The 26,407-nt window shown below is 45.9% G+C and overlaps 1 protein-coding gene across 1 annotated transcript in view; it reads right to left on the bottom strand.

Annotated features, from left to right (window-relative positions):
• The window catches only part of LOC130282939 (oocyte zinc finger protein XlCOF6-like), a 49,696-nt gene extending 34,070 nt beyond the window's left edge, over window positions 1-15,626 (bottom strand). The window contains exons 1-3 of the mRNA XM_056531934.1: window positions 15,493-15,626; window positions 9,236-9,394; window positions 2,295-2,468 (exon numbers count right to left, since the gene is read on the bottom strand). Of these exons, the coding sequence (XP_056387909.1) occupies window positions 2,295-2,468; window positions 9,236-9,316 (255 nt within the window). The 5' untranslated portion in view covers window positions 9,317-9,394; window positions 15,493-15,626. The remainder of the gene's footprint in view (window positions 1-2,294; window positions 2,469-9,235; window positions 9,395-15,492) is intronic.
• Window positions 15,627-26,407: the final 10,781 nt, after the last annotated feature.

Below are 26,407 nucleotides of genomic sequence, written 5' to 3'. Positions count from 1 at the left end.
GCTGTTTAGAAAACACTGGATTAGAGGTATTTATCTACTGGCTGTCAGAAATTGACTGTACTCCACAAGATCTTTACTAATATTTTATGCTGGGACAGCTCGGTGACAATCACCATATAACTATGGTACACATTGCATTTAAAGCTTTAGATTATTTGGTATTTATGAACGCAATCCCATAATACATTGATCCCTCAACTTACAATGGCCTCAACATACAATATTTCCCACATATAATGATCTTTTCTGGACCATTGTAACTTGAAACCAGACTCAACATACAATGCTACAGACAGTCCAGATTTGTGAAACGTGTCAATGGCTGGAAGAACCGACCAATTAGAATGGGCATCCACTGGTAAAACTGGTATTACTGAAGTGCATGCACTGTATTCCTGTCTGGTAGCGCCCCCTACAGTACAGGGAGGTATTACATGTTGTAGTACTGTATAGGACCCTGAAGAAGCTCCTGTTTATATGTAAGGATTTGCTTTATCTGTATTAGTTATCTACTTATTTTTCTTTAATCCTCACTTTTTCCTATTTTCGGATGACATTTTGGGGGCTTCAGAAGCAATTACCAGGTTTCCATAGAGTTATGGTCTCAACATACAATGGTTTCAACATACAATGGTCTTCCTGGAACCAGTTAATATTGTAACTTGAGGGACCACTGTACAGAAATTATCTGAGGTTTCGGTCCAAGTAAGGACCTTCCTCAGAGATCAGGATGGCTGTGGAGGCAGGGAATGGTGTTCCAATCGGCCTGGAGAAGTGAAGGCAGTAATGCGACCAGTGACCTCTGCAGCGGCCACTGGTCGCATTACTGCCTTCACTTCTCCTGGCCGATTCCCTGCCTCCACAGCCATCCTGATCTCTGAGGAAGGTCCTTACTTGGACCGAAACCTCAGATAATTTCTGGATTATTGGCTTGCGTTAATAAATATCAAAGTATCCAAAGCATTTGAGTGCCAAGTTTTTCTGTACTGGATATTGAAGGATTGGGATCCTACCTGAGCACCACTAAGGAGAGTGCCATATACACATTACATTGTAACAGGGGTGTGGAAATTAAAAAAAAAACTACTTGTCCAAGGGGCTAAAGCGGAACACAATCTACTTGTCCCTCAAGAAAATCCCCTTGTTCTGATAGATAAAATAATTTCAACCAAAATAGTACGATCCCCCCCCCGCCGAACGGCACCTCAGGGGCTAAGAGCAGACTTGTGTCTGCGCAGTGCACGTCTGCAAATCGGCTCCCAGCAACGACAGGCCTGTATCACTGAAACGCCGGTGGGGGGGCTCTGAGCAGCGGCCCCCGGCTACTGAAATCAGCTGGAGGCCGCCGCCCCCTCCATACACTCTGAGCCCCGGTGTGAGGTGTAGACTTGCATCCGCTCCTGCACTTCACACCGGCATTAAAGAAAAATAAGGGAGAAGTCGGTCTGTACCTGCTACCCGATACAGGGCTAAATCTATGAACAATTCACCTGCCCGGCGCCCGGAACTACATGAACCGGGCGTCGGGCGATAGGATTTCCACATCCCTGATATGTATATATCTCCCTTTTTTTCTTCCTTTGACCTTACCAATTGCAATAATTCTCTTGGCTCCTCTTCTGCAGGCCTGGCTACATTTTGGCTGCAGGTACCAAGAGCTGAAGAGGAACCTGGCTTGGCTTGCAGATGAGGAGCGGTAAGTAATTTAAAGGGTTCTGATAAGGGATCTGAACAATGTGGTCTAGTCTTGGTCTGAATTTAGGGGTCTTGGGGTCCAGTCTGTATAAAAAGGGTAATTTAGACTTTATAAAAAACAGTGACTTTATACCATTAGGGATCACTGTAGTAAATAATCCTGTCCCTCAATACTATCTTCTCTGTAATGTCCTTATAATGAGGACAATGAACAGGAAATACTAGTGTCACCAGTACTACCGGTCTGTACCAGTCATCAGTGTCACCAGCACTACCGATCTGTACCAATCATCAGTGTCACCAGCACTACCGGTCTGTACCAATCATCAGTGTCACCAGCACTACCGGTCTGTACCAATCATCAGTGTCACCAGCACTACCGGTCTGTACCAATCATCAGTGTCACCAGCACTACCGATCTGTACCAATCATCAGTGTCACCAGCACTACCGGTCTGTACCAATCATCAGTGTCACCAGCACTACCGGTCTGTACCAATCATCAGTGTCACCAGCACTACCGGTCTGTACCAACAGGTTAGTGCGGTGACACTGATGACAGATTTCCTTTAATGCCCCAGCATTGGCAGCAGTGCTTACCTCTCCAGTGAGAAGATGAATGATCCTGTTGGTGAGTTCTAAGACCTTCCGATCATTGGTTTCCTCTGGGATCAAAGTAGGAGACGATGGCAACATAACAGAGGCCTGGGTCCTTCTCAATTCAATGTCACCGGTTGTACCAAGATCTCCAGGCTTCTTTACAACCATATAATCCTTAAAATTGAGTGTTAAAGCATTAAATTATAGAAGAAATGGCACTTCTCTGGAAGACCCAATATTTACATGCAGTACAATGAGAACTATGTCCACACTTCAATTTCCCTGCAGCACCCCTAAAGTGAAGATGAATGATTGCTGCCGGGTTCCCCCACAAATTGTGGCTGCTTGTTGGGGCTCCCTGTAGTTGGTATATTATCAAGGAATTTATCAGCCAAAGCCCACAGAAACTTTACAGAGATCATTTAAGAATCTTCATATATAGTGTCTCAATAGAGAGGACACTTTTTTATTGATTTGACCGAAAATAAAAGAGAAGTATTTAAGGAAGCCTAAAATTAAACAAGGCTTCATATATCTAAAGAAAACAATAAGCAGAGCTCCTCATAGGACAGTATGTTTTGAACAAGGATGGATGTAAGTGGGTGCAGGATTCACAAACGTTTCAGTGGTCCTCTCACCTGGTACGGTTGTGTAACTGACACAACTACACAAGCGCCTACGGTTAGTGGTGCAGCCTCCCGGTATCGGATCCAGCAATAAGCATGCCGATTCAGAGCAGGATGTAGATATGGAATGAAATACCCGATTCCACAGATTCAATCGAATGATGATATAGGATGAATATAAATATTTATTAAGCCAGGGTGCGACGTGTTTCAGGGCTTAGGATCCCCTTCATCAGGCAAGTAGGCATCATAACATGTACAACAAACGGGTGCCTTTAAATAAGACCTTTTTGGCGCCAAACAAATAAAGCTCTGCCCAGTGGGCGTGGCCTCAGTGGGCGGAAGTGCTCAAAGCAACATAGATATAATGTACCGATTAAAATAACAATATATGAAATTAGTATGCATTAAAACATTACACATTTAAAAATACCTTAGAATACATAAAATTAACATAGAAAAAACTGTCAGCCTCAAGAAGTCGCAGACCAGACCCAATACAATATGCACATAGGAGTTGCGCGCATGCGCCAGCCCCATATAATACCGGAATAAATGGTGAGTGTCACACAAAGGGCCAGGCAGGATAAACAGCAAGAGTGATGGCATACTCATACTCTTATTAATATTTATTATTATATAATTTTGACTAGAGTATGCCATCACTCTTGCTGTTTATCCTGCCCAGCCCTTTGTCTGACACTCACCATTTATTCCGGTATTATATGGGGCTGGCGCATGCGCGCAACTCTTATGTGCACATTGTATTGGGTCCGGTCTGCCGGGTAGCTAGCGCATGCGTGCCTCGCCGACACGTGTATTTGTTTACCTTGGCGTTCGGGGCGCGCGCGCACTGTGTCTCCACAGTGTGTTTCCTCCTTGTCCTAGTGCGCACCGGCGCTGTATCCTTCACACAGTGCGGGCAGGCGCCTGCGCTTCCTTCACCTCCGGCCGTCATCATTATTATGTTCGGGAGTTGGCGCATGCGCCGTAGGTTCGATGACGTGCGCCTTCTTGCGGCTGACAGTTTTTTCTATATTAATTTTATGTATTCTAATGTTTTTTTTATATGTGTAATGTTTTAATGCATACTAATTTCATATATTGTTATTTTAATCGGTACATTATATCTATGTTGCTTTGGGCACTTCCGCCCACTGTGGCCACGCCCACTGGGCAGAGCTTTATTTGTTTGGCACCAAAAAGGTCTTATTTAAAGGCACCCGTACATGTTATGATGCCTACTTGCCTGATGAAGGGGATCCTAAGCCCCGAAACGCGTTGCACCCTGGCTTAATAAATATTTATATTCATCCTATATCATCATTCGATTGAATCTGTGGATCGCGCCGTTGAACTGGGTATTTCTTTCCATATCTACATCCTAAAAATAAACAAGGGCATGGTTAGGGCTCATATCAGTGTTTCGCAACCAGAAAGTTGTTGCAAAACTACAACTTCCAGCATCCCCGGACAGCCAAAACAGCTAGAGCATGGGTCCTCAAACGTTTTAAACAGGGGGCCAGTTCACAGTCCCTCAGACCGTTGGAGGGCCGGAGTTAAAAAACAAACAAAAAACCTATGAACAAATTCCTATGAACATTGCATATATCTTATTTTGAAGTGAAGAAAAAAAACGGGAATAAATACAATATTTAAAATGAAGAACAAGTAAAGTTAAATCAACAAACTTACCAGTATTTCAATGGGAACTGGGTAGTTCCCCCCACATTAGGTGCAGTATAGTTCCCCCCACATTAGGTGCAGTATAGTTCCCCCACATTAGGTGCAGTACAGTTCCCCCCACATTAGGTGCAGTATAGTTCCCCCCACATTAGGTGCAGTATAGTTCCCCCACATTAGGTGCAGTACAGTTCCCCCACATTAGGTGCAGTACAGTTCACCCACATTAGGTGCAGTACAGTTCCCCCACATTAGGTGCAGTACAGTTCCCCCACATTAGGTGCAGTATAGTCCCCCCACATTAGGTGCAATATAGTCCCCGCCATTAGGTGCAATATACTCCCCGCCATTAGGCTGGCAGTATGTTTCCCCACATTAGGTGCAATATAGTCCCCCACATTAGGCTGGCAGTATAGTTCCCCCCACATTAGGTGCAATATAGTCCCCCCACATTAGGTGCAATATGTTCCCCCACATTAGGTGCAATATAGTCCCCCACATTAGGCTGGCAGTATGTTCCCCCACATTAGGTGCAATATAGTCCCCCACATTAGGCTGATAGTATAGTTCCCCCACATTAGGTGCAATATAGTCCCCCACATTAGGCTGGCAGTATGTTCCCCCACATTAGGTGCAATATAGTCCCCCACATTAGGCTGGCAGTATAGTTCCCCCCACATTAGGTGCAATATAGTCCCCCACATTAGGCTGGCAGTATGTTCCCCTACATTAGGTGCAATATAGTCCCCCACATTAGGCTGGCAGTATGTTCCCCCACATTAGGTGCAATATAGTCCCCCACATTAGGCTGGCAGTATGTTCCCCCACATTAGGTGCAATATAGTCCCCCACATTAGGCTGGCAGTATGTTCCCCCACATTAAGTGCAATATAGTCCCCCCACATTACGTTGGAAGTATAGTTCCCCCACATTAGGTGCAATATAGTCCCCCACATTAGGCTGGCAGTATGTTCCCCCACATTAAGTGCAATATAGTCCCCCCACATTACGTTGGAAGTATAGTTCCCCCACATTAGGCTGGCAGAATAGTTCCCCCACATTAGGTGCAATATAGTCCCCCACATTAGGCTGGCAGTATGTTCCCCCACATTAGGTGCAATATAGTCCCCCAAATTACGTTGGCAGTATGTTCCCCCACAGGCATACAGCCTCCAGCGATACAGTATGGCTGGAGGCTGTATGCCGGTGTACTGCCCCATTTCAGTGTTCCAACCACCGCTCCGGCCATAGCAGGACCGGAGGATCGGTGTTCAGAACACCGAAGGGACTCGCCGCTGGTAAACACTTACCTCCAGCGCGCGTCCTTGCTTCTTCTCTGCTTCTCCGCTCGGTTGCCATGGGCGCACGCATGGGACGTCAGTGATGTCGCTGCGTGCGCCTGTTCCCGGCGGTCCCTGCATTTTTAAAGTAAACGCGGGCCGCAGGGACTTAACAGAGGCATCCTTGTGTTCTGAATGCATCTTTCGGAACACATGGATGTCCTGAGTCAAAAACGCCCGGCGGGCCGGGTAAATGCGCTCCGCGGGCCGCATGTGGCCCGCAGGCCGTAGTTTGAGGACCCCTGAGCTAGAGGTACCCTTGTTGGGAAACCATGACTCATACAGACAGGCAGAAAGGTTTTTTTGATCTCATAGGGCTATGTTAACATGTGCTCTGTCGCAGAATTCATTTTTTTTGGCAGTCATTTTTTGTCTGGTCATATCCCGCTAAATAAACGGATACCAATCAGAAAGGAGATGGACCCCCATTAAAGTCAATAGGATCAGTCAGTGTCTCTCTGGCTCCAATTTCTGGCCCTGAACAGAGACTGTGACAGAGGACCCGGACGTTGCCTCCAAATTAGACGTGAATGAGGCCTAAAATGCGATCCTATTCAGTTCTTAGCACTAAACATATGGCTCATGCTCAGACCACAACAAACTGGTGTCAAGGTGCCCTACTTCACTTCTGCTTCTAGTAGTGAGCACCTACAGAGGGGACCATGATAGAAGCTCGTCTACCAGTCTAACAAAACTGATAACTCTATGCTCATTATTAGTAATACATCTTATCAAAGGAGATGTCCGGCACAGACTTTTTCTATTCCGTCCTGCCCGGGCTGCAAAAAAAGACAAAGCAAACGTTCACTTACCTCCATATGTTCCCCCGGTGCTCCGCAACAGCTGATCTGTCGGCCAGGCTGTTTACTTCCCTTAGCCCGGTACGTCACACGGCGCTTCAGCCTATTATCGGTCGAGGCGGGACATCGCTGCGGCCGGTGATAGGCTGAAGCGCCGTGTGACGTACCGGGCTAAAGGAAGTAGGAAGCAGACAGCACGGCTGACCGATCAGCTGTTGCGGAGCTCCGGGGGAACATATGGAGGTAAGTGAACGTTTGTTTTGTCTTTTTTTGCAGCCCGGGCAGGACGGAATAGAAAAAGTCTGCGCCGGACATCTCCTTTAAATATGATGTTGCAAAACTACAACTGCAAGCATGCCTAGTTGGATGCCCGGGCATGCTAGGAGTAGTAATTTTGCACCAGCTGGAGGGCCACAGTTTGGAGACCACTGATATAGATCTATCACACATCCTTCTCAACTGAGAGTCATTTTATATCTGCTCTCATATAGGCCACAGAGGTGGGCCTCACAGTTGTGATATATAGCATGTTGTGTATGGTGCATAAACTTGAAGAGAACCTATCACCTGTTCCCGACACACTATGATGCACTCGTAAATGCTTGGGCTTAAAAATGTAGTAAAAAAAAAAAAAAAAAAAAGGGGGAAGACCCTGGCAGCTGCTCTCCACCCTGGCAGCCCCGAGGAATAAGTATTTCCCTATACCAGTGTTTTCCAAACAGTGCGTCTCCAGCTGTTGCAATACTACAACCCCCAGCAAGCCCAGAAAGCCAAACAAAGCCACAGCAACCAATTATAGCTTAGCTTTCATATCTTATCAAGCTCTGGTAAAGTAAATGTGGAGCCGTAATTGGTTGCTATGGGCAAAACCAGATGATTTTTGTTTCAGGCAGAGTGATAAATCTTTGTACCTAGTGCAAAAATCACATGTTAAAATCGTGCAGCCCATAACCTCGTTGCAATTTTCAGCAACCACTGTTCTGTGCGAAACCCAGCCTAAGGGCAGAGTCACATGGGGCACATATGCAGAGTACTTTACGCTGTGGATGTGCCGACGGCAGTCACAGAGGGACTGCAGAGCAAGCTCTCCGCTACGGCTGGGTAGCTCTGTGTGTCTGCTCATAGTGACGGATATCCCCCTGTAGAAATCCACTGTGTGACCCTACCCTTTAGGTGAATGGCTGATAAAGATGGAAAGTGGTGATCAGCAGGAAGTGGTGGGCACTGGAATGGTAATGACAGGAAATCAGGAACACTATTTTGACTATTAAGACTAGATTTTTTACTCTTAAAAAAAATGCCAGACGCTATCTGAATCTATGATAGTCAGCATTCCATGTAACTAACACCGCAATTCATATATAATATATATAAAGTTGCAAATTTTGCTTTATATATTGCAATGTACTCATGCTCACTGTACACTTGTCGTATTTTTCTTCTGTAATAAAATACAAAATTCTTTAATTAAACAGTTATACAAAAAAAAAAGAACAGGGCTGGGCAGTATGACCAAATGTGTGTATCACAGTATTTTTGTAACTTTTGGCGGTTCCACGGTATTGCCTCCTCCTCCCCCCCAAATTAATTATCAGCCTAGCGCTGCCCCCATCAGGGTTAATACACACGTCACCCGCAAGCGCTGTCCTCCTCGTCCTGTTTGTTGCAGCCGCCGGCGCTGAAACTCTGTACTGTGAGGTATCCCTATGCTCGGGCTACAGAATAAACTAACGCATGTTCCGACGTCGGCCTTACGCTGGGGACGGGAACGTCAGACAGCCGTCAGCCCATCATCGGCTGCAGCGATGTTCCACCTCGGCCGGTGATAGGCTGAGCGCACTTTCATGTAAGGAGCTCTGGCCGGCTTCTTACATTACAGTGGGCTCAGCCTATCAACGGCCGAGGCGGAACATCGCTGCGGCCGGTGATAGGCTGTTGTTTGTCCGACGTTCCCGTTTCCAGGAAGATGAGGCCGGTACCGGACCAACGGGAGGTGAGTTAAAGTTTATTTTGTTTATTTTTTGCAGCCCGGGCACAGGGATACCGCACAGTATAGAGCAGTGGTCTTCAACCTGCGGACCTCCAGATGTTGCAAAACTACAACTCCCAGCATGTTGTAGTTTTGCAACATCTTGAGGTCGGCAGGTTGAAGGCCACTGGTATAGAGCGTCAGCGCCGGCGGCCGCAACAAACAGGAGGAAGAGGAGGGCAGTGCTTGCGGGTGATATGTGAGTATTTACCCCGATGGGGACAGCGCTGGGCTGATAATTAATTGGGGGGGGGGGGGGGGGGGCAGAACAGCGCTCGCGGGTCTGATTCATTCATTCCCGAGGGGGAGGGGCCAAACCGGTATTGTGGTATGGGTTAAAATTAATTTTGTGCGGCACAAAAATGTCGGTATTCGGTATGAACCGGTATAACGCCCAGCCCTATATAAGAATAAAACTCAGTTTCCATAGAGGTAATCGTGAGACCACAGCACAGGCCCTCACCTCTCCGGTCAGCAGGTGAACAACTTCCAAAGTGATAGTTATTATGTTCTCGCTCATGGGCCCCTGATCCACGTCCATCATCAGCCATGCAGGACTCACTCACGTGATAGCAGATGGAATTACAATGTTCCAGCCTTGGTCCAGCTACAATATTACAACCTGAAGAACAAAAATACATAACACATCCATTGAATCACTTTAATTTATTATATAGTATGTGCAATACTGAACTATGCACTATTATACATGGAACTATTCTAATACTAATATTCAGTATAACACTACTGTAAATTATAAAAGTGTAGAAAGGAGCAGCACACCTCAAGAGGCGGGTGCTATCGGTGGAAATCCTCGGTCCCAGGATTGAAGTTAGATAAATATGCAAGAAGACCGCAGCACTCCAAGTTGTAATGAAAAACGTGTAGAAGCGTTTATTCCATCAAGTTAAAAAAGGGCAACGTACATGCAGCATTTATCAAGCAATTGCACAGTGTTACTGAAGGCATATAAATATCATCAACTGCCCCAAAATGATTAAGGGGCCTACATTTACTCATCCCAAACTGGGCAAAACATACAGGATTAAACATTACCTTACCTGTTCATCTAGTTTTGTCATTCATGTACTCCTTTGTCCATGCAACATATTGTATGTTGGCGAGACCACAGGCGAATTCCGCACCCGGTTGAACCAACATCGTTATACTATTAGGAAGGGGAGACTTGATCTCCCCGTTCCTAAACATTTCGTTGAATGTGGCCACTCAGAGCGGGATTTACGTTTCGCTCTGATTGACCACATTCCCCCCTTTAAGAGGGGAGGGGATCGTATTGCCGCTCTTCACCGCTGTGAATTGCGCTGGATCTTTGAGCTCCAGACTCTTAAACCTAAAGGCCTCAACGTGGATTTTCCCATCACTAATATATGATTTTGCATTTAGCCTGACAGCCCTATAGATTGTCGCCCTAAGTTATGCTATGTTTACACTGTGTTCATTTTGAGATTCTTATCTCCTCTTTTTTATCTTCCAGAGACGGCATGACGGAACCTGCGTGAGAAAATTCTTGTCTCTACTACAAACCTCCTTTAGGAAACAGAAGCTCAACCGGAATCTTTAGAACACACCTACTCTACACCAGTTGGATTTGTTGTCCCAATATCCCCTTATATTCATCCCCTTATTCCTTCCTTTTGCCTTTGTTATTCTATTTCTTGCATTAAAAGCTTTTGGTTCTTCACTCATGTGTTTTCATGTCCTCCGCATTCTTATATCCCTTTCCATACCGCTCATATGGGCTTGCCGTTTTTGCTTTTGCTGGGCTCAGCTTCAGCCCTACTTTTTATGGCAGTTACAACTTGCACCTAGGTATTGTGTTCCCTGTGTATATTTATACACCCACAGCCACGGGTTACTATTTCACTGTACTCCTACATCATCATCAGGATTGTGTATGCATGCCTGTATGAGTGGGACACTTCTGGCTGGGGCACCACTCATGCCACTCCCGAAAATTAGGCCTTTGAGACGCGCTGTCTCCCCGTTTACCACGGGGTACAGTTTGTTCTCCACTTGTCAGATCCCGGGACTTCTCCATCCTTGGTACCTGGCACACAACCCACGGGAGTCCAGATTGCTGTGTCCGTATACATGGTCTCTTATGTATGGTTCGATCCTGTCAGCAGAATGGTTCTTATTTACCTATACAGTTTTGCGCCATTAGCAGGAGTCATCTTTTATTCCGGGTTATACATGTGCAAGTTGAACAATTCTTCTTCATCCAATTCATTCGTTATGTTTTCATTTGCCCTTACTTTTAGTTTTTCATAATTCCTTTTATCATTTCCATCGCTTTATTATTTCACTTATACTTTCATTCTTGTTCTACCCTACTCACCTTTCACCATTCTCTACACACTTATTCTCACTTTTCTGCTTTTATTTCTTCATATATTCCCTTTTACACATTGCCCTTAGTTTTGCCCATCACTGTCATGGCGGCGGAGTCCATCCGCCATCTCCGCGCATGCCTGACCTCACGACTTCCGGTTGAGCTCCTGAGCTTCCGCTTACTCCGTGCGTTCCGAGCTTGCGTCTGTCACTGTGTGATGATGCTGCCATTCGGCATCACGCAGGTCCCGGCCAGAGCTTCCGTCACTGTGAGTTTTATTTATGTTTGTATATGTTCTTTTTACACTGTATTCACGGGATCTTGTACACTAGCTATGCTATATATGAGTGTCAATTGCACTGCACTGTTGTATCTCATTGTAATAATACTGATCTTGTGATCTCATTTTTGTTTTGGTAATTATGCAAATGCATGATGTCACTGTGATGTCACGATATCCACCATATTTATATGCCTTCAGTAACACTGTGTAATTGCTTGATAAAGGCTGCATGTACTCTACTGTAAACTATAGTTATATTTGTTATACTGCTCTATTATACTTGGACAATACCATGTACGACATAACCATGATGTATTCTTTAAGGCATTACTGTCATTAAACATAACTTTTGACATGTTGATCAGACATGCCAAAAGTTGTTGATCTCACCAGGTCTCACCCCTGCAGTCTATGCAGAGAAATGGACGGATAACTCGGCTGGCCAGGGAGCAGAGTGTCGCCGTCCGCTTCCCCAGCTAATAACTCACGATCGCTGCGGGTCTCAGGAGTAAGACACGGTGCCACCTGTCTGGTCAAGATGTTCTAAGTTGTTTTTATTGACAGTAATGCTTTAAGTTGTGTTACCTTTTAATAACTGTAACCTGTTATAATATACACTGTTATACTCTACACAATCATAATGTAGGATATTTAGTGTCACAATTTATAGAGTATATATATATATATATATATATATATATACAGTACAGACCAAAAGTTTGGACACACCTTCTCATTCAGAGTTTTCTTTATTTTCATGACTATGAAAATTGTAGATTCACATTGAAGGCATCAAAACTGAATGAATTAGCACATGTGGAATTATATACATAACAAAAAAGTGTGAAACAACTGAAAACATGTCATATTCTAGGTTCTTCAAAGTAGCCACCTTTTGCTTTGCACACTCTTTGCATTCTCTTGTTGAGCTTCAAGAGGTAGTCACCTGAAATGGTTTTCACTTCACAGGTGTGCTGGTGTGGAGGAGGAGGTGTGATGGTGTGGGGGTGCTTTGCTGGTGACACTGTTGGGGATTTATTCAAAATTGAAGGCATACTGAACCAGCATGTCTACCACAGTATCTTGCAGCGGCTGCTATTCCATCCGGTTTGTGTTTAGTTGGACCAAAATTTATTTTTGAACAGGACAATGACCCCAAACACCTCCAGGCTGTGTAAGGGCTATTTGACCAAGAAGAAGAGTGATGGGGTGCTGCACCAGATGACCTGGCCTCCACAGTCACCGGACCTGAACCCAATCGAGATGGTTTGGGGGGAGCTGGACCGCAGAGTGAAGGCAAAAAGGCCAACAAGTGCTAAGCATCTCTGGAAACTCCTTCAAGACTGTTGGAAGACCATTTCAGGTGACTACCTCTTGAAGCTCATAAAGAGAATGAGTGTGCAAAGCAGTAATCAAAGCAAAAGGTGGCTACTTTGAAGAACCTAGAATATGACATATTTTCACACTTTTTTGTTATGTATATAATTCCACATGTGTTAATTCATAGTTTTGATGCCTTCAATGTGAATCTACAATTTTCATAGTCATGAAAATAAAGAAAACTCTGAATGAGAAAGTGTGTCCAAAATTTTGGTCTGTATATATATGTATATATATATATGTGTGTGTAGCATAACATTCTGTAGTCCTGGACTATTATATAGTGTATAGAACCTAGACTTCTATAATAGTCATTACTGGATAATATTGTGCTCCACTCTGTAACAGTACACTATACATATAATCGCTTTCCAGATATACAGTGTATATAACTACAGTCCGGCGTACAGTGTATATAACTACAGTCCGGCGTAGTGTATATAACTACAGTCCGGCGTACAGTGTATATAACTACAGTCCGGTGTACAGTGTATATAACTACAGTCCGGCATACAGTGTATATAACTACAGTCCGGCGTACAGTGTATATAACTACAGTCCGGCGTACAGTGTATATAACTACAGTCCGGCGTACAGTGTATATAACTACAGTCCGGCGTACAGTGTATATAACTACAGTCCGGCGTACAGTGTATATAACTACAGTCCGGCGTACAGTGTATATAACTACAGTCCGGCGTACAGTGTATATAACTACAGTCCGGCGTACAGTGTATATAACTACAGTCCGGCGTACAGTGTATATAACTACAGTCAGGCGTACAGTGTATATAATTACAGTCAGGCGTACAGTGTATATAATTACAGTCAGGCGTACAGTGTATATAACTACAGTCCGGCGTACAGTGTATATAACTACAGTCCGGCGTACAGTGTATATAACTACAGTCCGGCGTACAGTGTATATAACTACAGTCCGGCGTACAGTGTATATAACTACAGTCCGGCGTACAGTGTATATAACTACAGTCCGGCGTACAGTGTATATAACTACAGTCCGGTGTACAGTGTATATAACTACAGTCTGGTGTACAGTGTATATAATTACAGTCCAGCGTACAGTGTATATAATTACAGTCCAGCGTACAGTGTATATAACTACAATCCAGCATGCAGTGTATATAACTGCAGTCCAGCGTACAGTGTATATAACTGCAGTCCAGCGTACAGTGTATATAATTACAGTCCAGTGTACAGTGTATATAATTACAGTCCGGTGTACAGTGTATATAATTACAGTCCAGTGTACAGTGTATATAATTACAGTCCAGTGTACAGTGTATATAATTACAGTCCAGCATGCAGTGTATATAACTACAATCCAGCATGCAGTGTATATAACTGCAGTCCAGCGTACAGTGTATATAACTGCAGTCCAGCGTACAGTGTATATAACTGCAGTCCAGCGTACAGTGTATATAACTGCAGTCCAGCGTACAGTGTATATAATTACAGTCCAGCGTACAGTGTATATAACTACAATCCAGCATGCAGTGTATATAACTGCAGTCCAGCGTACAGTGTATATAACTGCAGTCCAGCGTACAGTGTATATAACTACAATCCAGCATGCAGTGTATATAACTGCAGTCCAGCGTACAGTGTATATAATTACAGTCCAGCGTACAGTGTATATAATTACAGTCCAGCATGCAGTGTATATAACTACAATCCAGCATGCAGTGTATATAACTGCAGTCCAGCGTACAGTGTATATAACTGCAGTCCAGCGTACAGTGTATATAACTGCAGTCCAGCGTACAGTGTATATAACTGCAGTCCAGCGTACAGTGTATATAATTACAGTCCGGTGTACAGTGTATATAACTGCAATCCAGCATGCAGTGTATATAACTGCAGTCCGGTGTACAGTGTATATAACTGCAGTCCAGCGTACAGTGTATATAATTACAGTCCGGTGTACAGTGTATATAACTACAGTCCAGTGTACAGTGTATATAACTACAATCCAGCATGCAGTGTATATAACTGCAGTCCGGTGTACAGTGTATATAACTGCAGTCCAGCGTACAGTGTATATAATTACAGCCCGGTGTACAGTGTATATAATTACAGTCCGGTGTACAGTGTATATAATTACAGTCCGGTGTACAGTGTATATAATTACAGTCCAGTGTACAGTGTAGATCATTACAGTCCTTTAGACAGTGTATATAATTACAGTCCTTTATACTGTGTATATAACTACAGTCCAGTATTAGAGAGAAGCGAACTTACAGTAAATTCAATTCGTCACGAACTTCTCGGCTCGGCGGTTGATGACTTTTCCTGCATAAATTAGTTCAGCTTTTAGGTGCTCCTGTGGGCTGGAAAAGGTGGATACAGTCCTAGGAGAATCTTTCCTAGGACTGTATCCACCTTTTCCAGCCCACCGGAGAACCTGAAAGCTGAACTAATTTATGCAGGAAAAGTCATCAACTGCCGAGCCGAGAAGTTCGTGACGAATCGAATTTACTGTAAGTTCGCTCATCTCTATCCAGTATGTATAACTACAGTCCTATATACAGTGTATATAACTACAGTCCTATATACAGTGTATATAATTACAGTCCAATATATATAACTACAGTCCTATATACAGTGTATATAACTACAGTCCGGCCAGTCATTTATTCCCTGTCCTCTCCATTATGATGGGGCCCCATGTCATCTCCCCGGGTACCTGTGTGTATGGTAGATGTAGTGCGGAGGCTGAGATCAGACCAGGTGGAGAAGGTGATGTCTTCTCTATGGACCACATGGACCATCATCAAGACGTCCCCAACATAATAGACACTCACTTCCGGGCCATTTGCGGGTCACTTCCGCTTGTGCGTTCCAAAACACTTCCTGGATTTGCGTTCCGATCGACAGTGACAGCGCGCAGCCGCTGATAAGAAACAACGGCCTCTACAATGGCTGCCTACTATCACTGCGAGGATCGTGCTTGCCCCCTAGCGGTCAGTAGTGTACATTATTTATCCGCTCCATAGTCCTCACCAGTGAGATGAACAGACAATTCTGCTGCAGCTGCCTGCATGAATCCCATCATTTGTAGGGAGGACCTCTGCCCTCATCATCATCTGTAGAGACCTCTGCCCTCATCATCATCTGTAGAGACTTCTGCCCCCATCATCATCTGTAGAGACTTCTGCCCCCATCATCATCTGTAGGGACTTCTGCCCCTATCATCATCTGTAGATACTTCTGCCCCCATCATCATCTGTAGAGACTTCTGCCCCCATCATCATCTGTAGAGACTTCTTCCCCCATCATCATCTGTAGAGACTTCTGCCCCCATCATCATCTGTAGGGACTTCTGCCCCTATCATCATCTGTAGATACTTCTGCCCCCATCATCATCTGTAGAGACCTCTGCCCCCATCATCATCTGTAGAGACTTCTGCCCCCATCATCATCTGTAGAGACTTCTGCCCCCATCATCATCTGTAGAGACTTCTGCCCCCATCATCATCTGTAGAGACTTCTGCCCCCATCATCTGTAGGGAGGACCTCTGCCCCCATCATCATCTGTAGAGACTTCTGCCCCCATCATCATCTGTAGAGACTTCTGCCCCCATCATCATCTGTAGAGACTTCTGCCCCCATCATCTGTAGGGAGGACCTCTGCCCCCCATCATCATCTGTAGGGACCTCTGCCCCATCATCTGTAGAGACTTCTGCCCCCATCATCATCTGTAGAGACTTCTGCCCCCATCATCTGTAGGGAGGACCTCTGCCCCATTATCCTCTGTAGAGACTTCTGCCCCCATCATCATCTATAGAGACTTCTGCCCCCATCATCTGTAGGGAGGACCTCTGCCCCATCATCTGTAGAGACTTCTGCCCCCATCATCATCTGCAGAGACTTCTGTCCCCATCATCTGTAGGGAGGACCTCTGCCCCATCATCTGTAGAGACTTCTGTCCCCATCATCATCTGTAGAGACTTCTGCCCCCATTATCATCTGTAGGGACCTCTACCCCCATCATCATCTGTAGAGACCTCTGCCCCCATCATCATCTTTAGAGACTTCTGCCCCATCATCATCTGTAGGGACCTCTGCCACCATCATCTGTAGGGACCTCTGCCCCCATCATCATCTGTAGAGACTTCTGCCCCCATCATCATCTGTAGAGACTTCTGGCCCCATCACTATCTGTAGAGACCTCTGCCCCCATCATCATCTGTAGAGACCTCTGCCCCCCATCATCTGTGGAGACCTCTGCCCCCCATCATTTGTAGGGACCTCTGCCCCCATCATCTGTAGGGACCTCTGCCCCATCATCTGTAGGAACCTCTGCCCCATCATCTGTAGGGACCTCTGCCCCATCATCTGTAGGAACCTCTGCCCCATCATCATCTTTAGGGACTTCTGCCCCCATCATCATCTGTAGGGACCTCTGCCCTATCATCATCTGTAGGGACCTCTGCCCCATCATCATCTGTAGGGACCTCTGCCGCCATCATCTGTAGGGACCTCTGCCACCATCATCTGTAGGGACCTCTTCCCCCATCATCTATAGGGACCTCTGCCATATCATCTGTAGGGACCTCTGCCCCATCATCTATAGGGACCTCTGCCCCCATCATCTATAAGGACCTCTCTCCCCATCATCTATAGGGACCTCTTCCCCCATCATCTCTAGGGACCTCTGCCATATCATCTGTAGGGACCTCTGCCGACATCATCTGTAGGGACCTCTGCCATATCATCTATAGGGACCTCTGCCATATCATCTGTAGGGACCTCTGCCCCCATCATCTATAGAGACTCTGCCCCATCATCTATAGGGACCTCTGCCCCCCATCATCTACAGGGACCTCTGCCCCCATCATCTATAGGGACCTCTACCCCCATCATCTATAGGGACCTCTGGCCCCCATCATCTATAAGGACCTCTCTCCCCATCATCTATAGGGACCTCTTCCCCCATCATCTATAGGGACCTCTGCCATATCATCTGTAGGGACCTCTGCCGCCATCATCTGTAGGGACCTCTGCCGACCTGATCTGTAGGGACCTCTGCCATATCATCTATAGGGACCTCTGCCATATCATCTCTAGGGACCTCTTCCCCCATCATCTATAGGGACCTCTGCCATATCATCTGTAGGGACCTCTGCCCCCATCATCTATAGAGACTCTGCCCCCATCATCTAAAGGGACCTCCTCCCCCATCATCTATAGTGACCTCTGCCCCCATCATCTATAGGGACCTGTCATATCATCTGTAGGGACCTCTGCCCCCATCATCTACAGGGACCTCTTCCCCTATCATCTATAGGGACCTCTGCCCCCATCATCTATAGGGACCTGTCATATCATCTGTAGGGACCTCTGCCCCCATCATCTATAGGGACCTCTTCCCCCATCATCTATAGTGACCTCTGCCCCCATCATCTATAGGGACCTGTCATATCATCTGTAGGCACCTCTGCCATATCATCTTAAGGGACCTCTGCCCCATCATCTATAGGGACCTCTGCCCCCATCATCTATAGGGACCTCTGCCCCCATCATCTATAGGGACCTCTGCCCCCATCATCTATAGGGACCTCTGCCACCATAATCTATAGAAACCTCTGTCCCCATCATCTGTAGGGACCTCTGCCCCCATCATCTATAGGGACCTCTGCCCCCATCATCTGTAGGGACCTCTGCCCCCATCATCTATAGGGACCTCTGCCCCCATCCTCTATAGGGACCTCTGCCCCCATCATCTGTAGGGACCTCTGCCCCCATCATCTATAGGGACCTCTGCCCCCATCCTCTATAGGGACCTCTGCCCCCATCATCTGTAGGGACCTCTGCCCCCATCATCTATAGGGACCTCTGCCCCCATCCTCTATAGGGACCTCTGCCCCCATCATCTATAGGGACCTCTGCCCCCATCCTCTATAGGGACCTCTGCCCCCATCATCTGTAGGGACCTCTGCCCCCATCATCTATAGTGACCTCTGCCCCCATCATCTATAGGGACCTCTGCCCCCATCATCTGTAGGGACCTCTGCCCCCATCATCTATAGGGACCTCTGCCCCCATCCTCTATAGGGACCTCTGCCCCCATCATCTGTAGGGACCTCTGCCCCCATCATCTATAGTGACCTCTGCCCCCATCATCTATACGGACCTCTTCCCCCATCATCTGTAGGGACCTCTGCCCCCTTCATCTATAGGGACCTCTGCCCCCATCATCTATAGGGACCTCTGCCCCCATAATCTGTAGGGACCTCTGCCATATCATATGTTGCAACATCTGCCCCTATCGGCCAGGTCCTTAACTAACATACTACTCAGCTTTTGAAATAAAAGGAAGGTAAGTAGATGTTTTTACTATGTTTCCCCCAAGCTGAACATATTGCACAGTAAAAAAAAACAACACCCCTTTAACCCATTAAGGACTCAGCCCATTTTGGCCTTGAAGACACAGGAACTTTTGCGCTTTCACTTTTCCCTCCTCGCCAGGGGCGGACTGACATGTCGGGCACTCATGCAGTGCCCGAGGGCCCGGGTCTTAGGAGGGGCCCACTGCTGCCAACTGCTTCTGCCCCCATTCATTTGTGGTTTCTTCCACGTAATAGAGGCCACAGGGGCATTGCAATAGATAAATCATGAAGCTTGAACGACATGTAAATCTACCACGTATTTTGAATCGTTTGCCCGTATGTGGGTGATTAAAAGTGTCCCCTTTAAAGCGCAACTTTCATGATTTTCTAGCCCCAGTCTACTACAATGTTGTTACAGATGTCCATAATGTGAGTGTAACCGTACCTTTATCGCTTCTTTTCCTTCTTTTATAACTTATAAAATACATTTATCCAGCGGTCAGGCACAGTCGGATAGGCTTGGCTTGGGGTTCGCTGCTGAATGCTACAGAGGAAATTCCTTTCTTTTTGGAACACTGATGATATCACGAGCACAGTGCTCTCTGCTGACATCTCTGTCCATTTTAGCAACCATGCATAGCAGATGTATGCTAAGGGCAGCATGGTGGCTCAGTGGTTAGCACTGCTGCCTTGCGGTGCTGGGGACTTGGGTTCAAATCCCACTAAGGACAACAATAAATAAAGCGTTATTATTATTATTATAATGACGTCAGCAGAGAGAACTGTCCTTGTGATGTCATCAGAGAGCATTCTAAAAAGAAAAGAATTTCCTCTGTAGTATTCAGCAGCTAGTAAGTACAGGAAGGATTAAGATTTTTTTTAATAGAAGTAATTTACAAATATGTTTAACTTTCTGCCACCAGTTGATTTAAAAGAAAAAAGGTTTTCACCGGAGTACCCCTTTAAGTATCACGGAGATAATCTGATTGGCGGCAGAAGCAGAGTAATCTCACAATCCGCTCTGAACATGACATGGAGGATTTAGAGCATCTCGCTAAGTGCAGTTCAAGACGGCTTATATTTGCATTCAAAAAAAGGTACTTGCGGGAAATTTTTGCGTGTAAAGGAAAAGTACGCAGTTAATAAATCCGTGCATCCTATAGATGTCACTCCAAGGTACCACATATCACCACATCTGGAGGAAATGCTCAGAATAAACGCAAAAAAAAGATGATAAAAAAAGCTTGCACAAAATTTTGCACAAGAATTTACACACAAAAATGGTGTAAATTCTTTGATCCATGTCCCCCATTGAGTTTTATTTATATATAGATAGATATAGGTAGTAGAGATATAGGGGGACATGTATCATTATTTGTGTATGGTAGAAGCATTTTACCCCTTTTCCCGAAGCGCTAAATTTATCAATCAAGCGCAATGAGCTTCATAAATTGCGGGTAAATATAGTAATCTCCTCAATCCACTCTTTGGAAAATAGAATCGATGATTTAGAGCATCTTGCTACGTTAAGTCCAAGATGGCTTATATTTGCGCAAAAAAACTGCTCTTGCGGCAAAATTTTTGGGGTACAGGAAAAGTACGCAGTTAATAAATCCATGTGTACTATAGATGTCACTCCAAGGTACCCCGATTCGGCCACATCTGGAGGACATGCTCTACCAAAACGTGCGCAAAAAAATGCGCAAAAAAAGGGCTTGTGCAAAATTTTGCGCAAAAAAAATACACACAGAACAGGGGTAAAATCTTTAATACATGTCCCCCATAAAGATTAGATGTACATGGTCAGGATTAGGTAGTGAGTTACATATTAAAGAGCAACTGTTATCAATTTGGAACGCCTTAGACCAGGGGTCCTCAAACTTTTTAAACACGGGGCCAGTTCACTGTCCCTCAAACCGTTTGAGGGCCGGACTATAGTTAAAAAAAAAAACTATGAACAAATTCCTATGCACACTTATATATCTTATTTTGAAGTGAAGAAACAAAATGGGAACAAATACAATATTTAAAATGAAGAACAAGTAAAGTTAAATCAACAAACTTACCAGTATATTTTAGCCCCCTCCCTCTGTGCCATCATATTTCAGCCCCCCTCCCTCTGTGCCATCATATTTCAGCCCCCCTCCCTCTGTGCCATCATATTTCAGCCCCCCTCCCTCTGTGCCATCATATTTCAGCCCCCCTCCCTCTGTGCCATCATATTTCAGCCCCCCTCCCCCTGTGCCATCATATTTCAGCCCCCCACCCTCTGTGCCATCATATTTCAGCCCCCCTCCCCCTGTGCCATCATATTTCAGACCCCCCCCCCCCCCCCCCCTCTGATCCCCTGCTATTACCTGTCCTCCGTCCCATGTGCGCTCCGGCAGGCTCAGGGGCTCGGTGGTTGTTTATGTTGCTGGACTGCATTCTCGGTCCTGACGGAGGTGCGCATGATGAGTTACGTCATCGCACGCGCCTACGCCGGGATGCCGACGTCCTGTGCGGCTGGCTATAGGCTGCAGCATACAGCTGCAGTCTATAGGAGTTTAGTGACGGGGCCCCGTTATATGTGAATTCCTCAGGCATTTGGCCCTGCTTGCCCGAAGCAGGGCTAAATGCCTGAAGAATCCACCTGCCCGGCACCCGGAACTGCATGTCCTGGGCGTCGGGCGATACAATTTCCACATCCCTGATCAATGTGCAGCGGCCGTGCGAGAGTAAGTAGTACCTCCTGGCGGGCCGGATAAATGTCCTCAGCGGGCCGCATGTGGCCCGCGGGCCGTAGATTGAGGACCCCTGCCTTAGACTACTATAATAAGAGCACTGGTGACAACAAATGTAGCAAAACCTCTACCAACTATAACACTATAGCAAATACTAGTTATGTGCCATCACTTTATGTGATGTAAGACCCCCTTAACCTCATACCGCCCTGTACGTGGAAAAATAAAAAAGTTATAGGGGTCAGAAGATGACATTTTTAAACGTATACATTTTCCTGCATGTAGTTATAATTTTTTCCAGAAGTACGGCAAAATCAAACCTATATAAGGCTGGGTCCACACTACGTTTTGTCCCATACGGGAGCGCATACGGCAGGAGGGAGCTAAAACCTCGCGCTCCCGTATGTGACCGTATGCGCTCCCGTATGCCATTCACTTCAATGAGCCGACCGGAGTGAAACGTTCGGTCCGGTTGGCTCATTTTTGCGCCGTATGCGCTTTTACAACCGGACCTAAAACTGTGGTCAACCACGGTTTTAGGTCCGGTTGTAAAAGCGCATACGGCGCAAAAATGAGCCGACCGGACCGAACGTTTCACTCCGGTCGGCTCATTGAAGTGAATGGCATACGGGAGCGCATACGGTCACATACGGGAGCGCGAGGTTTTAGCTCCCTCCTGCCGTATGCGCTCCCGTATGGGACAAAACGTAGTGTGGACCCAGCCTTAGTAGGGTATCATTTTAACCGTATGAACCTACAGGATAATGATAAGGTGTCAGTTTTACCGAAATATGCACTGCGTAGAAACGGAAGCCCCCAAAATTTACAAAATGGCGTTTTTTCTTCGATTTTGTCGCACAATGATTTTTTTTTCCGTTTCGCCGTGAATTCTTGGGTAAAATGACTAATGTCACTGGAAAGTAGAATTGGTTAGGGATCGACCGATATCGTTTTTTTAGGGCCGATACCGATAATCGGTGGAGGTTAGGGCCGATAGCCGATAACTTATACCGATATTCCGGTATAAGTTATCGGCTATTTATCCCCCCTCGACACCGCTGCAGGTCATTGATTTAAAGCGGGCGCTTTAAATCAATGCACTGCAGTGGCTTTTGTGGTGCCATTGGCTGCCGCCGCCACCACCCGCTTCTCTCCCCCTACCTGTCAGGGTGGTCCGGGCCATCCATCCATCCTTCCTGTAGTGTCCGGCGGCATTCCGGGGGAGGGTGAACCGGTCCGGGCTGTCCTTCTTCTCCGGGGGTCCTCTTCTCCACTCCGGGCAGGCTCCGGCCTAGTACGCTGCATAGACGCCGCTGCGCAGTGACGCCCGTGCGCAGCGACACACCTGACGTCACGGCGTAGCGGCGTCTATGCAGCGTACTAGGCCGGAGCCTGCCCGGAGTGGAGAAGAGGACCCCCGGAGAAGGACAGCCCGGACCGGTGCACCCTCTACCCGGAATGGCGCCGGACACTACAGGAAGGAAGGATGGATGGCCCGGACCACTCCCATTACGGGTAAGTTTATTATTTTTTTTTTATTGACTCGGAGGGTGGGGGAGGGGCCCGACCGATATAGAGGTATGGGCAAAAATCCATACCGGTATACCGCCCAGCACTACGGTTGGGGTGCGACGCGGTGGGTCGGGGGAGCGGTTGCGGTGCGGTGTGGCGGGTCGGGGGGGGCGGTCGCGGTGCGGTGGGGGCGGCAAGGTAACTGCCGATACTGATAATGCCCAAAATCGTGATTATCGGCCAATAATATCGTCCATACCGATAATTGGTCGATCTCTAGAATTGGTGACGCAAAAAATAAGCCATAATATGGATTTTTAGGTGGAAAATTGAAAGGGTTATGATTTTTAAAAGGTAAGGAGGAAAAAACGAAAGTGCAAGAACGGAAAACCCTGAGCCCTTAAGGGGTTAAGTAAAACAGAACAAAGAAAAGCAACATAGGGCAATAATGTCAGTGCACAAATTTTGTTTGCAAAGAATCTATGAACGCTAACAAAAATTTTTGTTGCAAACAAAACCTAGCATAGTACCAAATCTCTATTTTCAGCATAGCTATGTTTGTACTGTGTGAAGCAACCTATCATGTGATGCTTTATCATTGTCATGATTCAGAATATCAGCAGATGGAGTCAGAGACTCATAAATGTTCAAACAAACCCTACAACCAACCAGAGAAAATGTACACAGATTATTCCAGCAGTGAATTATTTCAAGGAATATTCCATAGGAGATTATGGTGTTGTATGGAAAGGTTAGGTTTTATAGGACCAGGGCCACCATCAGGGCAGTACTGCCATCAGGGGCCCAAGCTAACTTATACATAAAAAGGGGCCCCTTTCTGCTGGCTCTTCCCCCTTCCCCTGCACTGGTTGGGGGACCGGACAGTTTGCCTGTATAGGGCCCCAATATTTCTGAAGGTGGTCCTGTGTAGGACAGCTTGTTATACGTATTTTGTAGTCATTTCTACAATAGGATAGCAGCACAATCTATAATAGTAAACCCTTTTATAGAATCTCTTTTTTGCCATTGCAATGGACATCATGAGAACTATATCATTTATGTGTGAGTGTGCTATATAAGAGGCCATATAAATGTATTACACCGGTGATAATAACCCTTACCTGTAATCTACATGTTTCTTTCCTGATGATGCAAGGTTTGGAATTTTCATTCTGCCTGCAACATATGTACTGCTGCACATGGCGCAGTCTGCGGCCTAAACTGTTTTTAAGGCTATGTCTACACGGTGCAATTTCCAAGTGGAATCTGACAGAAAAATTCTACTCAGTATTTCCATTGAAGTCCCGTTTTTTCCATGGGATTCTGCTGCACCATGGACATGGTGGAATTTCCGTAGCAGAAACGTCTGCTGTAGAGTTTCCAATTTTAGCCTCCGCAGAAAGAATTGACATTCGTCCTGTGGAATCCGCTCAAAAATGCATTGCTGCCTATGGAAATGGCACATTTCCGAGTGGTCCTGGTCGTGTAACATAGTAACACAGTTCATAAGGTTGAAAAAAGACCAGAGTCCATCAAGTTCAACCTGTATCCCTAATGAGTCCCTACTGAGTTGATCAAGAGGAAGGCAAAAAAAACTCATACGAGAGGTAAAAATTCCTTCCCGACTCCAAATATGACATCAGAATAAATCCCTGGATCAACGTTCTGTCCCTATAAATCTATTATTCATAACCATAACCTGTAATGTAATTACTCCCCAGAAATGCACCCAGACCCCTTTTGAACTCTCTTACTGAGTCCACCATGACCACCTCCTCCGGGAGAGAATTCCACAGTCTCACTGCTCTTACAGTAAAGAACCCCCGTCTGTGCTGGTGTAGAAACCTTCTTTCCTGTAGACGTAGAGGATGCCCCCTTGTTATAGATACAGTCCTGGGTATAAATAGATCAAGGAGAGATCTCTGTACTGTCCCCTGATATATTTACACATACATAGTTATTAGGTCTCCCCTAAGCCTTACTTTTTCTAATGTGGTGTCCCGGTACAGGACCTGGTCCTGTCCCTTGTCTGAGGTATAATAATAAAGATGATTTAACCTCTTCCCTAATAAAAGTCTGAGCGGAAATTTTCTGCCCAGAGATTTCGTAGTGTGAACCTAGCCTAATGGTATATTCACATGGCAGAATTTCTGCATGTGGAGTTCTGCCTCAAATTAAAGGGGTATTCCAGGCCAAAACTTTTTTATATATATCAACTGGCTCCGGAAAGTTAAACAGATTTGTAAATTACTTCTATTAAAAAATCTTAATCCTTCCAATAGTTATTAGCTTCTGAAGTTGAGTTGTTGTTTTCTGTCTAACTGCTCTCTGATGACTCACGTCCCGGGAGCTGTGCAGTTCCTATGGGGATATTCTCCCATCATGCACAGCTCCCGGGACGTGACATCATCATTGAGCAGTTAGACAGAAAACTTCAGAAGCTAATAACTATTGGAAGGATTAAGATTTTTTAATAGAAGTAATTTACAAATCTGTTTAACTTTCCGGAGCCAGTTGATATATATATATAAAAAAAGTTTTGCCTGGAATACCCCTTTAAAGGGGTTGTCCACTGCCTTAACCTACTTGTGGCAGTTAGTTAGCTCTGTGGCTATATGTTATTATGGCTTTTTTTTCCGGTTGCTCACGGTACTGTATGTGGTGTTTTTCTTACCTTGGTTCCAGACCCGGAAGCTGGTTTCTTCATTTGCTTCCTGCCTTGCCTCCACCACTTTTTTTTTTTTATTCCGCCGCCATCTTGCCATCGGGACATCACCGTGGAGGGTGGTGTGTGGGAGGCCGGCCTGCCCCTCGCTCCGTACGTGCCCGCCTCTCGCGCGACTGAATCCTCTGGCATCATCAGCGCGCACCTCCTTACTTTTAGCTTCTTCTAAGCTGAATGTGGATTGGGCTGCTTTCGGCGAATCGGATCCCGTGATGGGCGCATGCGCAGTTCGTCCTCGCTCAGGAGGGTCATCTGCGCATGTGCCATTGTGATGTCAGCCTCGGGCCTGATGCGCTGGGGGATTGTTA

This window comes from Hyla sarda, chromosome 7 (assembly GCF_029499605.1).
Source record: "Hyla sarda isolate aHylSar1 chromosome 7, aHylSar1.hap1, whole genome shotgun sequence".
NCBI classification, from domain to species: Eukaryota; Metazoa; Chordata; class Amphibia; order Anura; family Hylidae; genus Hyla; species Hyla sarda.
This window is presented reverse-complemented; position numbering and strand designations above follow the sequence as displayed.